This window comes from Larimichthys crocea, unplaced genomic scaffold, assembly GCF_000972845.2.
Source record: "Larimichthys crocea isolate SSNF unplaced genomic scaffold, L_crocea_2.0 scaffold205, whole genome shotgun sequence".
Lineage (NCBI taxonomy): Eukaryota > Metazoa > Chordata > Actinopteri > Sciaenidae > Larimichthys > Larimichthys crocea.
The window spans coordinates 1-16,839 of record NW_020852749.1 but is presented as its reverse complement, the minus strand read 5'-3'; the positions used below and the strand labels follow the sequence as shown (position 1 = coordinate 16,839).

At 41.4% G+C, this 16,839-nt stretch overlaps 2 protein-coding genes across 3 annotated transcripts in view; both read left to right on the top strand.

Moving 5' to 3' along the window:
- The window catches only part of LOC113744801 (coiled-coil domain-containing protein 22-like), a 26,898-nt gene extending 10,082 nt beyond the window's left edge, over positions 1 to 16,816 (top strand). The window contains exons 4-8 of one of the 2 annotated variants that reach the window (XM_027275748.1): positions 7,735 to 7,841; positions 13,485 to 13,569; positions 13,875 to 14,044; positions 15,035 to 15,250; positions 15,358 to 16,816. In XM_027275748.1, coding sequence (XP_027131549.1) covers positions 7,735 to 7,841; positions 13,485 to 13,569; positions 13,875 to 14,044; positions 15,035 to 15,250; positions 15,358 to 15,552 — 773 coding nt within the window. In that variant the 3' untranslated portion in view covers positions 15,553 to 16,816. Of the gene's footprint in view, positions 1 to 7,734; positions 7,842 to 13,484; positions 13,570 to 13,874; positions 14,045 to 15,034; positions 15,251 to 15,354 lie in introns of both variants that reach the window. The other variant, XM_027275747.1, reaches the window with a different exon arrangement.
- On the top strand, positions 9,110 to 11,601 carry LOC113744800 (zinc finger BED domain-containing protein 1-like). The gene is made up of 2 exons (XM_027275746.1): positions 9,110 to 10,244; positions 10,405 to 11,601. Exons 1-2 carry the CDS (start codon positions 9,423 to 9,425, stop codon positions 11,113 to 11,115), a joined length of 1,533 nt encoding a protein of 510 aa, XP_027131547.1. The 5' UTR covers positions 9,110 to 9,422; the 3' UTR covers positions 11,116 to 11,601.
- Positions 16,817 to 16,839: the final 23 nt, after the last annotated feature.

Sequence of the window (16,839 nt, the reverse complement as noted above, 5' to 3'; positions counted from 1 at the left end):
ACGTAAATGTTTTAAGCCGTCGGCATTTAATTCTCAGGAGTTTTTGCCTGTGTCACTCCTGGTGCTGCTCACAGCACGCAGCACACTGCCCCGCCCACCCAGAAAAATCCCCTGCGCGCATGCGTACTTTTTGTATCGGGTGAGGAGAGTAGTGAAGAGCCCGAGCGAGTTAATTGAAGATGGAGACGGACGACTTGGTTCCGAAGAAAAACAACTGCGGTCACGCCAGCTGTCTCTCGTTTTCGCGTGGTCACGTCAGCTGCTCCAATATTTTCAAGTGCGCCCTTATTGCGACTTTATGTCAAATACTTTGGAAAACTGGGAAAGTCAGCGCTAGCTTACTGCAGCGTGTGGACACTTCCGGTTTTCAAAATAAGACGTGGGGGTTAAATTTATTAAAGGTTTATTTATAAAATAGAAGAATGGTTAAAATTTGATTTAAAAAAGTGTGTCTCATAAGCCAAGTAGATCCTGCACTGCTCAGTGCTCATATGTACATTATGAAATAATTAAAAATTCATAAAAAATATGACAAGTGGTTAAAATGCTATAAAAAGAGGTGTGTCTCATACAGCAAGTGTAAATCTACTGTTCTACATTGATTCTGAGCAATTACAATGCTATCAAGGTAATAATGACATATTATTTTATTAGAAATAAACAAACAACAACAACAAAAAAAATATCGAGATATATATCGTGTATCGCGATATAGCTTAAAAATATCGAGATATTGGTTACAGGCCATATCGTGCAGCCCTAGTATAATGGATTTGAAATGGTAAAATATTTGTAGAAAAAGTTGAATAATTGTTGAATATTAATAGTAGAAATTGGTAAATAATTAGTACAAGATCTTGGTGAACTGTGTAGTTTGAATGAAGTCTGTAGTAGTAGGAGAAGTAGTTTTAAAGTGTAGAAGGATTGTAGAGACTGTCATGAGACTGTCCTGAGACTCACCTGTCCAGGTGTGCAGCTCAGCCTGTATTGATCGCAGATCAGCAGATTTTTATTGTTTGAACACGATGATGTCGATCTGTTTACTGAGCGTCTGTTCAGTGTGCGTGTCTGTCTGTGTGTCTGTGTTACTGTGTGTGTGGTGTGCGGCATGCTTGTGTATGTAGAAATGTTCTAAATGAGTTCAATCTAAAAAAAAAAGTTGAATACAAGTTTAATAGTACAAGATCTGTTGAAATGTGTAGTTTGAATGAAGTCTGTAGTAAAGGAGAAGTAGTTTAAATTGTAGGTCTGTAGAAAGATTTCAAGTTTGTATGATGTATTTGTATTTTAATCTGTAGTAAAGGAGAAGTAGTTTAAATTGTAGGTCTGTAGAAAGATTTGAAGTTTGTATGATGTATTTGTATTTTAATCTGTAGTAAAGTAGAAGTAGTTTAAATTGTAGGTCTCTAGAAAGATTTGAAGTTTGTATGATGTATTTGTATTTAATCTGTAGTAAAGGAGAAGTAGTTTAAACTAGAAAAATTTCTAAAGAAATTTTGAGTGTGCGTGACTCTGGCCCCGTCGTCCCCATGCATTATTACTGACACTGCCCAGAAAATTCAGTATACAACAAGCTGTGTCATCATTGCCTTTTTATTGGGCTTCTTTTTGAAGGGACTCTTATTTGAAAAACGTGTCCTGTGTGTGTGGGGTGATAGTGTGTGCTTTCAGGCACACTTAATAATAATAAGCGCAGTGGATAACATATAGTGTGTGCCTTGCACGCACACTCAATTAGCATGTTAACATTAGCATGATAATATTAATGCATTTAATGTATTTAATTCTTACTGGCTAATGTTAATTAGCATTAATATGTTAGCATTAGCATGTTAACATTAGCATGTTTGCATTAACATGTTAACATTAGCATGTATTTAATGTTAATTGGCATTAGCATGTTAGCATTAGCAAGTTAGCCCTAATACGCTGACACAGTAACAATTAGCATGTTAACATTAACATGTTAGCACTGATGCGCTAGCAATTACCATTAGCATGTTAATATTAGCATTTTACCATTAACATGTTAGCATTAGCATGTTACTGGGGACGCATTAGCAATTAGCATGTCAACATAAGCATGTTAACTTTAGGAAGGTAGCGCTAATGCGCTGGCACACTAGCAATTAGCATGTTACCATTAGCATGTCAGCATTAGTATGTTAACTTTAACATGTAAGCATTAGCATTTTACCGCTGATGCGCTAGCAATTAACATTAGCATGTTAAAATTAGCATGTTAACATTAGCATGTTAGCATTACCATATTAAAATTAGCATGTTAATATTAGCATGTTAACGCTGATGTGTTGACGTGCTAGCAATTACCATTAACATGTTACCATTAGCATGTTAACTTTAGAATGTTAGCACTAATGCGCTAGCAATTACCATTGGCATGTTAGCGTTTGCATGTTAGCGTTGATGCACTAGCAATCAGCATTAGCATGTTAGCCTCCCACTCCTCCTTCAGGCAGGTTTGAGGTTGCCAAGCAAGAGCTGTCTCTCTGGCTGTGTGTGTGTGTGTGTGTGTATGCTAGAAATGTAATAAATGAGTTGAATCTAAAAAAAAATTGAATACAACTTTAATAGTACAAGATCTTGTTGAACTGTGTAGTTTAAATGAAGTCTGTAGGAGAAGTAGTTTAAATTGTTGGTCTGTAGAAAGATTTTAAGTTTGTATGATGTATTTGTATTTTAATCTGTAGTAAAGGAGAAGTAGTTTAAATTGTAGGTCTGTAGAAAGATTTGAAGTTTGTATGATGTATTTGTATTTTAATCTGTAGTAAAGTAGAAGTAGTTTAAATTGTAGGTCTCTAGAAAGATTTGAAGTTTGTATGATGTATTTGTATTTTAATCTGTAGTAAAGGAGAAGTAGTTTAAACTAGAAAAATTTCTAAAGAAATTTTGAGTGTGCGTGACTCTGGCCCCGTCGTCCCCATGCATTATTACTGACACTGCCCAGAAAATTCAGTATACAACAAGCTGTGTCATCATTGCCTTTTTATTGGGCTCTTATTTTGAAGGGACTCTTATTTTGAAAAACTTGTCCTGTGTGTGTGTGTGTGTGTGTGTTGTCTGTCTGTGTGTGTGTGTGTGTGTGTGTGTGTGTGTGTGTGTGTGCGTCTGCCTGTCTGTCTGCCTGTGTGTGGTGTGTCTGTCTCTCTATCTATGTGTTTGTGTTTGTGAGAGACAAGGATAAAATGGCCGACATTAAAAATGTAGTCTTGATAGTCTGATATCATACAGAGACTTCAAAAAAGTTAGTCAAAGGCATGCTTGAGGTTGCCAAGCAACCAGGGTGAGCTGCAGGTCAGAGTAATTAGTCACAGGTGCTGTATGCTCTGTCTGTCCCACTGAGATGCACAGTATATGTCTGAATGATCCCCCTCGAAGGTGGCCAAAATAAACCTATAAGGTATGCATCAAACCAAAATCTGAAATGACCAGAAGAATGCTCGTCTTGTGTATAATGTCTGTGCCAAGTTTCAGGAGAAAATTGTATAAACTTTGGCCGTAGGAGTCAGAGAAAGCACACGTGCTCCAGAATTTTCTGGAAGGAGCAGCTTCCAGAAAATTCTCTGCCCCAAAAACCATGGGAGTGAATGAGGCTGTGGAGGGGGGTACTCGATCAATTAGCCTGTATGGAGCCAAAACTATAAAAGAGACAGCTTCAACAGTGTTATCAGAGCGATCACCTCGAATTTACCTACATTTGAGGGGATAATCATGTCTGTAGCTGGGCATTTGAGGCCACGGTAGTCGAATACGTTTTATTTTTTCACTGATCGTTCTTTCCCCTCTCCACTCTAGCGATGACATCACTCACTCTAGCTCTGGAAAGTTCTCGCAATACACACCCATTCATTTTTTGGCTTCGTTTTTCTGGATTTTTGGCAAAACCATTTGCCGAAACTCTTAGAAAAGTCATAGCAATCGAGACAAAAAAAGGGCAGAAGAATAAGTTTAATAAGCGCGGTGGATAACATATAGTGTGCGCCTTGCACGCACACTCAATTGTAGGTCTGTAGAAAGATTTGAAGTTTGTATGATGTATTTGTGTTTTAATCTGTAGTAAAGGAGAAGTAGTTTAAATTGTAGGTCTTTAGAAAGATTTGAAGTTTGTATGATGTATTTGTATTTTAATCTGTAGTAGTAGGGGAAGTAGTTTAAAGTGTAGAAGGATTGTAGAAGGTTAGTGTAGAAGTAAAATGAGCTGAATGTCGTGATATAATTTTTATTTCTGTAGTACAAAATTGGTGGAAGAAGTTAAGAGTTTTAAGTCTTTTATTTTGAAGGGAGTCTTTTGTCTTATGTGTGTCAATCTGTGTCTGCGTCCCCTGCCTCTCTGACTGTATGTGTGTGTGTGTGTCTCAGTGTGTGTGTCTGTGTTACTGTGTGTGTGTGTGTGTGTAGCATTGTTAACGCTAATGCGCTAGCAGTTAGCATTACCACGTTAGCATTAACATGTTAACGTTGATGCGCTAGCAATTCATATTACCATTTTAGCATTAGCGTGTTACCATTTGCAGTTAGCATTAGCATGTTAGCGCTGATGTGCTAGCAGTTAACATTAGCATGTTAACATTAGCATTTTGGCTTTAACATGTTAATCTTAGGATGTTAGCGTTGATGCGCTAGCAATTAACATCAGCATGTTAACATTAGCATGTTAACATTAACATGTTAACATTAGCATGTTAGCGCTGACACGCTAGCAGTTAGCGTTACCATGTTAACATTAACATGTTAGCGCCCCCGTCGCCCCCATACATTATTACTGACACTGCTCAGAAAATTCAGTATTAATACAACAAGCTGTGTCATCATTGCCTTTTTACTGGGCTCTTATTTTGAAGGGACTCTTATTTTGAAAAACTTGTCGTGTGTGTGTGCGTGCATGTGTGCTTGTTCTGTCTGTGTGTGCGTCTGCCTGTCTGTCTGCCTGTGTGTGGTGTGTCTGTCTCTCTATCTATGTGTCTGTGTCTGTGAGAGACAAGGATAAAATGACATTAAAAATGTAGTCTTGATAGTCTGATATCACTTCAAAAAAGTTAATCAAAGGCAGGCTTGAGGTTGCCAAGCAACCAGGGTGAGCTACAGGTTAGAGTAATTAGTCGCAGGTGCTGCATGCACTGTCTGTCCCACTGAGATGCACAGTATATGTCTAAATGATCCCCCTCGAAGGTGGCCAAAAACAACCTATAAGGTTGTTTATAACAACCTATAAGGTATGCCTAGTGCTAACGTGCTAGCTGCTCTGCTGTCTCTGTCTGCCATTTTAGACAGACAAGTTCAAATTAAAGGCCAAGAACTACTAAAATGGCTGCCGCTCAGCTTCTGCCTGCTGGCCCCTCCCCAAGCCACCAGGGTCAGCTGCAGGTCAGAGCAGTTAACTGCAGGTTTTCTCTGTCTGTCTGTGATTGCTGAGAGACACAGAAAATCGGCCACTAATGCCAAAGGGTAGGTCGTATCAAAAAAACGAAATGACCGTGAGCAACCTCATCTTGTTGACCATGTGAATGCCAAATTTCAGTTTGGGAAATTTCTCCTCCCCATCCCTGCCCTATCTACTCCCAATTTATATGGTAGTAGATTATTTCAAAATTTCTGTAGAGTGACATTTGTGGCCACGAGCATCTGCAAATTTATTTTTTGACAAATATTTCTCTCTCTCCACTCTAGCGATGATTGAACATTCTACCAATACACACCCACTGTAAAAAAAAATTTGTGGCTTTTGGCAAAACCGTTTGGTGAAACGCTTAGAAAAGTCATAGCACACTATTCCCAGCCGAGCTGGTCGTTCTGAGAGAGAGAGATTTCAGTAAAGGGAGATGTGACTGCAATAGTAAATAGTGCGCCTTGCAGGCACACTTAAATAGTTATTGGGTGCAACATAAGTAAGTAGAGTATAAGGCAGCATAAGGCATTTAGGATCCTAGTAGTATGAGAATACAAGCTTTTCCTGAGCGGAAGGTGGAAGCTGGACATGTAACACGGGACTCACACAGGAGGCGGAACGGCAGCGGAACGGTCCTTTGCCCGGCGTCAACTCACACCGGATGCGGATCAGCTGCGGAACGGCAGCGGAGCGAGCCGCCCGTATTCGCGCGAGATCACGCGAGAATCCTGGACATACCTGAGACCCCGTGATAAACTGTGTATAAAAAATAACAACAACAAACAGCTGACTTTGCTTCTCCGACGTGGAGGAGATTATAAAAAGCATCTGTTGTGTCATAAATGATTGTGTGTTGTTCCACTTCAACAATTAGTCTCTCGTTGAGACCCTTTGATTGATCTTTGATCACCTGGTGCCACCGGTCATGACGTAACGTTGATGTGAAGTTGTAAAAAGCTACATGAACTGCGTATTGTGTTTTATTTTGAAAGGGGGCGGAAGTTTATTATGTTGATTCTGTGTCGGATTTCCTGTCTGGTGCGCAGTGCTCTGTTGAAATTTACAAGGTTTAGCCGCGGCTCGCGGAAAAAATAGAAATCCTGCGGAAAGCTCGCGCCGTGGCGCAGAGAGCCGCTTCTGGGACGCTTCTGAGCCGCGCCCTGTGTGAGTGCTCTCATTGACTAGACTGGCTTCTATTTGCTACGGTGACCGAGGCGGTGCCGTTCCGCTTCCGTTCCGCGTCCGGTGTGAATTGGCCTTAACATTAACATGTTAGCATTACCATGTTATCCTTAGAATGTTAACGCTGATGCGTTAGCAATTAACATTAGCATGTTAACATTAACATGTTAACCTTACCATGTTAGCGCTGATGCGCTAGCAGTTAGCATTAACATGTTAGCATTACAATGTTAGCATTAGCATTTTAGCGCTGATGCGCTAGCAGTTAACATTATCATGTTAGCATTAGCATGTTAACGCTGATGCGCTAGCAATTACTATTAGCATGTTAGCATTAGCATGTCACCATTAGCAATTAACATTAGCATGTTAGCATTTGCATGTTAGCATTAGCATGTTAACATTAGCATTTTAGCATTAGCAATTAACGTTAGCAATTTGCATGTTGACATTAGCATGTTAGCATTAGCATTTATTTATATTTAATCCTAGTGGTTAATGTTAATTAGCATTAGCATGTTAACATTATCATGTTAGCAATTAACATGTATTTGATTCCTAGTTGCTAATGTTAATTAGCGTTAATTTTAGCATTGGTCATCTTTTAGCAATTTTAGCATGTCTTTACAGCTAGCGTTAACGTGCTAAAAACATTATACCATGATAGAAACAGATTAAGGAACAGCTTTCAGACCTATTTTTGTATGTCACATGACATGACAGACTATGCATCGGCCCTCGTTCCAGTTATAGCTTGCTGTGTCTTTATTTCACTGACAAGAATGGAACAAGAATGTAAACAAACAATGACTGTGTGTATGATACTACACTGTACTTTGTTCAGAAAAGCCTAAAAGGAAAGAGCTGATATTGTCAAGCCCTAACCCATTAGAGTGAACCCCCAGATCTCAAAGGCTATACCACTGGTATGAATGTGTGTGAATAATTAACTTCTATCTGATGAGCAGTTGGCACCTTGCATCTCAGCCAGGGCTGTCAGTGTATGGATGTATGTATGAATGTGATGTGTGGTGTAAAAGTGCCTTGAGTGGTCAGAAGACTGGAAAAGCACTATATAAATATAGTGCATTTACCATGTATCAAATTTGATTAGTCTAAGCTGTCTTCTCCTCCTCCTTCTGTAGGTAAATCAGTGGTCCTCCAGAGAGCCATCGCTGCTGTTATCAAAGCCCAGCTGGCTGTGCCTTGGCTGCCCTCAAACTGCAGATTGCCACTCCTCGATGAAACACAAGTAAATTCTAAATAACATTTTTGAGTGTGCAAAAAGCTTTAATACATGGGGATGTCATAAATTGATCAGCAGAAATGGAAGAATGGGCAATCCAAGCATATTTAGACTGATTATATAAAGCCTGATCTATCTCCAAATGTCTGTGTATTTACTGTCACGACCTGGATCTGACAAGCTACACCAAGACAAGATAGAAAGTGAAATTAAGTAAAGTAATTTATTGTTCAACAACCCAAGAAACCAAACTAAAAAAACTAAACTAAGGAAAAGATGGTGTGTTTATCAGTAACATCAGTAGTGTGTGTGTGTGTGTGTGTGTGTGTGTGTGTTTACATATACACATACATACACACATTCACACATAAACACAAAACTCAAACACAGGTTGTCAATCCAAATGATCCATCCATCCATCTTCTCCCGCTTATCCGTTGTCGGGTCGTGGGGGCAGCAGCTTCAGCAGGGAGGCCCAGACTTCCCTCTCCCCGGCCACTTCGTCCAGCTCCCCCAGGGGGACCCCAAGGCGTTCCCAGGCCAGCTGAGAGACATAGTCCCTCCAGCGTGTCCTGGGTCTTCCCCCGGGGCCGCCTCCCGGAGGGACATGCCCGGAACATCTCACCAGGGAGACGTCCAGGAGGCATCCTCACGAGATGCCCGAGCCACCTTAACTGGTTCCTCTCGATGTGGAGGAGCAGCGGTTCTACTCTGAGCTCCTCGCGGATGGCCGAGCTTCTCACCCTATCTCTAAGGGAGAGCCCAGCCACCCTGCAAAGGAAGCTCATTTCGGCCGCTTGTATTCGCGATCTCATTTTTTCGGTCACTACCCAAAGCTCGTGACCATAGGTGAGGGTAGGAACGTAGATCGACTGGTAAATCGAGAGATTAGCCTTTCGACTCTTTGCCACGACGGACCGGTGCAGAGTGCGCATCACTACAGAAGAATCACCACAGAATCCGCACCGATCCACCGGTCGATCTCCCGTTCCATTCTTCCCTCATTCGTGAATGAGGCCACCGAACCGCAGCCCCTCAACGCCCTGGCTGCGCCTAGAAATTCTGTTCATAAAGGTTATGAACAGAACCAGTGACAAAGGGCAGCCTTGGCAGAGTCCAACTCCCACGGGAAACAGGTCCGACTGACTTTCCGGCAATGCGGACCAAGCTCTGGCACCGGGAGTACAGGGACCGGATAGCCCGTATTAATGGGTCCGGAACCCCATACTCCCGGAGCACCCCCCACAGGACTCCCCGAGGGACATGGTCGAACGCCTTCTCCAGGTCCACAAAGCACATGTAGACTGGTTGGGCAAACTCCCATGCACCCTCCAGGACCGTGCTAAGGGTATAGAGCTGGTCCACAGCAGGGCTGTTGGAACGACTTTAATTTTTCGAATATAATTCGACTATTAAAAAAACAATAGAATTCGAACGCAGGAATTACTAGTCGAATGTTTTTTTTATTATTATTTTTTTTTTCAAGACAACGTAATGACGAATTTTGTCGTTCTTCTATTCATTTTTGTTACATGAGTCTGAGTCTGACTGAATCCAAATCTCACGTTGATTTATCGCGTTACTTCAATGCTTGAACGTCAAAGGAAGATAACCGATAAACTGACACGATTTATCTGCAAAGATATGAGGCCGATAAACATCTCGCAGGGGTCTGGGTTTAAAGATTTCGTCCAGGAGTTAGAACCCAGGTACGCAGTTCCTTCCCGTGCAACCATCAGTGACAGAGTTGTTAAACTTTATGATGCAACAAAAGACAACATCAAAAAAATGCTAAGCGGAGAAAACATTTCCCTGACAACAGATGGATGGACCTCGATAGCCACCGAGGCATATGTGTCATATGTGACAGTCACCGCACATTTCATAAACGAGGACTGGGAACTGAAGGACATCATTCTTAAAACAGCCGAAGTCCAGAAAACCCACACAGCTGAACACGTCGCAGAGTGCATCGCCAATATACTCGGAGAATACAACGTGAGGCCCCAGTCGGTGCTGTCCATTACCACAGACAATGCGGCTAATTATATTAACGCTGTCGAGAGGCACCTGCAAGTAGCCAATGTACCATGCATGGCCCACACTATTAACTTGGCTGTGAGGAAAGGGCTAACAGTGCGAGCTATCGAAAGCCCTATCAACAGACTGAAGGCCACAGCACTGCATTTCAACAAGTCAACCACGGACAGCTACCTGTTGGAATCTAAACAGAGGCTGCTCGGAGTGAAACCTGCTAAGCTGATCAATGATTGTGCCACCCGTTGGAACAGCACTTACGACATGGTGTGTCGGGCAGCGGATCAGCAAGCTCCGGTGGCAGCTGTCATCATGGAGAAAAAACTCGGTCATCTTGAGTTGAACACCAACGAGTGGAGCCTCATGGAGCAGGTGAGTCACAGACATTAAACTAACACAGCGATTTTGCATGCCTAAATTAACAAACCAATAATCATTAACAGGCCATAACATGTTCAGCGTGACAGAGGAGCAGAATATTAGGCCCACCGTCAAATATTCTTACAGTAGCCTATTTATGTTTTTTCTGTAGGTGAGCTCATTGCTACAGCCTTTTAAAGTGGCCACGGAGGCATTATCAACTGACCGATTTCCAACCGCATCAGCCGTTCTCCCCCTTAAGTACGTGCTTATGTCACATCTTCAGCCATCTACCGGTGATCCTCAAGCACTCAATGACATGAAAACTAAGATCTCCGCCGACCTCGAGAAGCGCTACAGTCATACCAAAGATGCGTTCATGCTTCTCAATTCTGCTAGTTACCTCGACCCCCGGTTCCATCGACTGATTCATCTGACCGGAGAACAACAGCAGGAGGTGCGCGATAAAGTACATAGAGAGATGAGGTTGATTGCGGAGGATGAAGAGCACGCGGAGAATGAAGAGGGAGCAGGGGATGGAACCCCTCTGGGTGCTATGGGGTCCCTTTTGGGGAATGTTTATCGCCAGTTTGCTGGTCCAGGTGGTACTTTGGACAGTGGACTTGTGCTACAGCAAGAGATGCGCATGTACGATGCTGAGACACCAATACCTAGCGACAGCAACCCATTGTCGTGGTGGAAGACGTCAGGAACCAAGTACCCTCACCTCGCCCGGCTGGCACGGCGCTACTTGAGCATCCCGGGCACCTCAGTTAGAGCAGAAAGGGTTTTTTCCACTGCTGGCATGATAGTAAATAAAAAACGCTCTGCACTAGACCCAGCAAACGTGGATCGCCTGGTGTTTTTGGCTAACAACCTTTAGAAATAGGCCTAATAAAAAGATGTGGCGTGTTAGAAATGTAGGAATGCCTGACTGTTATCGGCCCACTGCCGCCATAAGCACTTTCACTTTTGTATGTAACGTGCGCAATTTGAGTTATTTTTGAATTTGCAAAGTTGGTTATTTTTGTATGCACTTGAGTGCGCAATTTGAGTTGTAGTTATGTACGATTTTAGTTATGTTTATGAGGCACTTTCAGTTTTGCCTGTGGGCAATTTCAGTTATTTTCGTAGGCTATGTGACGCACTTTGAGTAATGAGTTGAATTTAATAGTTAATAGTTGATATATTACTTCTGTGTAAACATAAAGGTGAACCACATAACCTATCCATTCTTTTGACACCAGAGCATTTTGGTATTAAAAAAAAAAAACAGAAGCATTTTTTTAAAGGACCAGGTTTCTCCAGCAGCCTTGACGCGGCTCAGTGTTGTACTCAGAGTTGAATTAAAATTCAGAATTGAACTTTTCCTTTTCTGCCTGATCTTTATTATTTACTTACAACAAACATCTCTTGACTTCTGGTATAGAATGTTTACTGATTACATCGGAACGCCCTCTACTGGCCAAAAGTATAATAACCCCATGCCCTACAAGGTAACCTATAGTAATGCATAAATAGGCTATATTTTAACATAAAAAATTCGAATATTATTCGAATTAAAAAAAAAAAAAATTAATGAAATTCGAATGGGATTAAAGAGGAAGGATGACAGCCCTAGTCCACAGTTCCACGACCAGGACGAAAACCACATTGCTCCTCCTGGATCCGAGGTACGACAATCTTGCGGCCCCTCCTTTCCAGGACCCCCGAAAAGACCTTCCCGAGGAGGCTGAGGAGTATGATCCCCCTATAGTTGGGTTAGGGTTAGCTAACCCTTTTGAAGAGGGGAACCACCACCCCGGTCTGCCAATCCAGGGGCACTGCCCCCGATGTCCACGCGATGTTGCAGAGACGTGTCAACCAAGACAGCCCCACAACATCCAGGGCCTTGAGGAACTCCGGGCGGACCTCACCCACCCCCAGGGCCTTGCCACCGAGGAGCTTTTTGACTACCTCAGCAACCTCAAGGGAAGACGTGCTGGTGGGATTGAGGAGGTCTTCGAAGTATTCCCTCCACTGACCCAAGACGTCCCCAGTCGACCTCACCGCCGGTGTCCACCAGCGGGTTCGGGGGCCGCCGCCACGACAGGCACTGACCACCTTACGGCCACAGCTCTGGTCAGCCGCCTCAAGAATGGAGGAACGAAACAAGGTCCACTCGGACTCAATGTCCCCCGCCTCCCCCGGAACGTGAGAGAAGCTCTCCCGGAGGTGGAAGTTAAATTTATTTTGAGACACAAAGAAAGTAGTCCATTCCAGAAAATCCCCAAAGTTCAGTCCATATTTCTCTTTTTGTTGAATCAACAGTACAAACAATAACAGCAGTAACTCAGGTTTACCATATTTCTAGGCAGTTCAGTTGAACGCAGTTAAATAAGGAAATAAACAGTTTAGTTCAGTTCAAAGTAACATGAATGAAAAATAATAATAAAAAAAAGGTAAACTAAATTTGCTTCACAGATTTTACCTTAGTCCAGGCTAGTCAAGTAAAGTCCAGTCTGGGTTTTCGTCAGTCAGTCTCTCCACAGAGCAAAATCCTTCCAGGAATCCATTTGCGAGCTTGTGAAGACACGAGGATATGACAATATGGCTTTCCAGAGAACGTGGACTGCCTCGAAAACAGGCATAATAAAAGGGAGTGAATGGATTGGTCAAAAGGAAAGGTGCATCGTTGACAGGGTTGGGTGTGTGAAGAGAAAAAAATATGACTTCTAATGTTTTCAGGTGGCCATCACATTACTCTGTAAAGCTGCCTCTAATACTAAACAGAAGCCAGCAGTCTGAGTCAGTGGTATGACAGATTTGAAAGTAAGGGAGGGCCAGCAAACTGTGTAATTTTCATCAATTTCAGTTTTGTTTTTCAACTTTTAAATTGAATCATCAATATAAAAGATGAGCATACTGCAAAAAAAAAAAACCCAAAAAAATCTGGTTCTTGGGGGGGGAAAAAATAGTTCACAGCGTCTGCAGCTGAGACTCATTTGTATTGCAGTATAACTATTTGTCTGCACTAACAGATGGAAGGAGAAAAGGTGATTCTCAGAAATGTTATTGAAACAAAAACAATGAACAAATGGCTTTAACCTAAATTTTATATCACTGAATTATCTCATAATTAATCAAAAAGAAATTTAAAAATTACAGTGGCAAATGTATGTATCTTGTATTAACTGCATATTTATATTATACTATTTCAATTTAGAGAGACAGTGACATGTTTTTTTTTTTTTTTTTTTTTTTTCTGTTTAGTGTCCAGGAGCATTGCACAGCTTTCATGTGCAGTCACTGAGTTTACCACACTGCAGTAAAGGTCCAGGAAAGAAGCAGCTGAAAGGTAGGCCCTTTATGTTCATGTTATTGTGTGATGTTTCACCATGGTCTTAACTTTTTTGGGGTATTTTTTTGTCTAATATTAAAAATTTTCACCTGATTCAATTTCTGAATAATTATTCTTAATTGTCTCTTTGTGGAAATTTGAGCATAATTAGAATATGTAGTAATATTAGGTTCCTTTGGTAGAAAATGCAGCGGCAGAATATTCTCCTTTGGAGGGAAAATGTTTTTGTGAAAATTATGCAAGATAGGGACAAAGTGGCTGCAGCAATTGTAATGCAGTCTGTGTGTGTGCTGTGATTTCAGAGGTGATGGACTACCAGCGGTACATCCTTCCTCCTGTAACTGCCCAGTTTTCCCGTCATACCTCTGTGTTGGCGTCCATACTGGAGCAGCACATAGCTGAGCTAAGTGCTGCCCAGGAGTGGGACAATGAGTGGAACAGTCAAGGACTCCTGTCTCGCCTCACACCACAGGCAAATTATCACACTCATTACATTCATATTTACATTTTAGTCACTTTTAGATGGTTTGGCTGTTACTGCTGTGTTTTTAATCCACTGAAAATGTTGTAAAAATGCTGGAATTACATGTACAACCTACAAGATAAATTCAATATAATGCCTATTATTAATGTTTTGTACATGGATGACAAAACACAAGGACACACAAGGGATAAAAGACCATTTCTGAGCAACAGCATCAAAATCTCTGCAGATTTAAATATAAACAGGGTCTTGTTTCATTGTCAACAGCAGAACAATGCTTAACAGGCTGGAATTAACAGGTGAGTTACTTTGGCAAAACTATTCGTAAACTTCAAAATGGAAATAGGTTAGTGTAGGGATAGTGCTATTGGAATGTGTCAGACACCAGCACATCACCTTGGGAATGTGACATGCTCTCAGGAAACAAAAATTGAGTGTCTGACTTTCTGCTGAAGCTGGGAAACCTAATGCCCCATTGCCTGTTCAGGCAAACTATCAAAGTGTTGTTGTCCAACCTCAGTATGACAAGTTGATGGTTGTCATTCAAAAGTTTCTTTTCCTTCTCTATTGGTTCAGGGGATTTAACTGATGACCTACAGATCATAGGCTTGCTTCTTTAACCTTTAGGCCATCACACCTGAGGTGAAAGTGCAGCATATGTTGGCTAATTCTGGCATAGCTACAGTAATCTTTAAAAGTAGTTGAATTTGGGGTAACTGGACTTGGTTGTAGATTCATGAAGACGTTCCATCTCTCATTCAAGAGGTTTCTTCAGTTCTGACTGACTTGTGGGGAAACCCAGGTATTTGGTCTTGGTGGGATCGTAAATCAGGCTATTGTTTCCACTTGGTTAGTTAAGTGTCTCATGCTATGCTTGGTGTTGGATGCACACATCTGTTTAGAGTAGTCAGTAATGTGGATGAGCATGTTTATTACATTACTGTTCCATGTTAAATTAGTTTGTCTGTTTTTGAACAGGATTATCACTGCAGAAAACTGACCCGGATGCATAAACGCATCAAGGAGCAGCTTCATTCTGCTACGCTGACCTCTCCAGAAAGCCCCCTCAGTGGTCTTTGCTCCACCTCTGACTTGTCTGAGCTACTGCAGGCCTTCAGATGTTCTGACCCCTCTGACCACGTATTGACCAAAGGCACTCACTTCACCCACACCCAAAAGTTCACCTTTACACAGGTGAGGAGCATCCATGAGCCAAATGCAATAATGTAGCATGGTTTAGAACAAATGCCTCAACAATAGAGTTTAATGCTTTGTGTGCGCATGTACATGTCCTCAAGGAGGTGGCAGCAATGACCAGCTCCATTCCCACTGGGCACCAGTCAGAGAATGATATCCAGCTCTGTCAGCAGGAGGAGCTGACTTTACTCCAGCAGCAGTTCCATCAGCTCTGCAGTGATGTCAACCAGTTGGCAGCAGACATTAAACACCTGAGTGTCCCTTATACACAGGTAGCACAAACATGCACACACACCTAATGCTGAACCTGAACCTAATGGACTCATGACCTAGCCTATACTTCTGTATTATAAGGTTATGGCAGTTCACATATGGTCCTTTTTTAGCCTCCACAAAATGATTTCATTTTAATATAATGTTCATGCAAGATGCAGATGGTAACCCTTAGCATAACAAATATCAGATGAAGTGAGTCCTACTGATATTATCTACTTTTAAATTTAATATTTAGTATGTCCACCTTTTGCAGCACATCTCTCCGGAATTGTGTCAATATATTTCCTGAGAATTTCAACACTAATGTTAACCCATGCCTTCTGCAAAGGCTTTCCTTTGAGTGTACAATACATCTATCCAGTTTATTTACCAACTCGCCCCAAATTTGCTCTATGGGGTTGAGGTCCTGACTTTGAAGGGCCAGTCCATCATTTTCAATGTTTCAGCAGATTCCTTCTGTCACAGGTAGTTCTGGAAATAGTTATAAGAATGTTTATGCTCATTGTCCTCTTGGAAAATAAACTCAAGCCCAATAAGATAACTCCCAGGCACTATTCTGTGCCTCACCAGAATATTGTGGTATACTTTCTTATCCATGATGCCATCAATTTTCACCCTCTTTGTTTAACTATTTGCAAGAGACACAAATTTTTATATATCTCACCCTCCCTTAATCCATCCAACATCTTTGCTTGTTGTCAAACTGTTCCATCTTAGACTCATCAGTCCACAACACTTTATACCAATCTTCCTTGTCAGTTTCTTGTGTTCTTTTGCAAATTTCAGGTGTTTCACTGTGTTTCTCTTTCAGTAATGGTTTCTTGCCAACAAATCCTTCTTCACCCAGTTTCCAACACAGTTCTTGAAGACACTGTTGCACCATTAGTTATTGTGGCATTGATCTCGTCACACAGTTCTTGTGAGGTCTTTCTATGACCCTTAAGACTGAGAATTTTGACACAGGCCTAGCTTGTTTTTTGTTTTTTGTAAAATGATTTAAACCTCCTAATGATGGCTTTATTCTATGGTTTATAGAGCATATTGATTACTTTGTAGATATTTCATTTGTTTTATGGATATTTTAATGATCAATTCAACAAAAACAACTGAAAATGTCTGAAGTATGCCAAGTGTTAAAATAATTTTGGCCACCACTGTATATATCTTGAATTGGAATCTTTCAACTTTGAAACTGCTACACATGAGTTTAAACACAGATCTGCTTACAATGGCAGGTATGGCTAGTTAGTGTTCGTATGAAAATGTTCTAAGTAGTAGTAGTAGTAGTAGTAGCAGTAGTAATAATAATA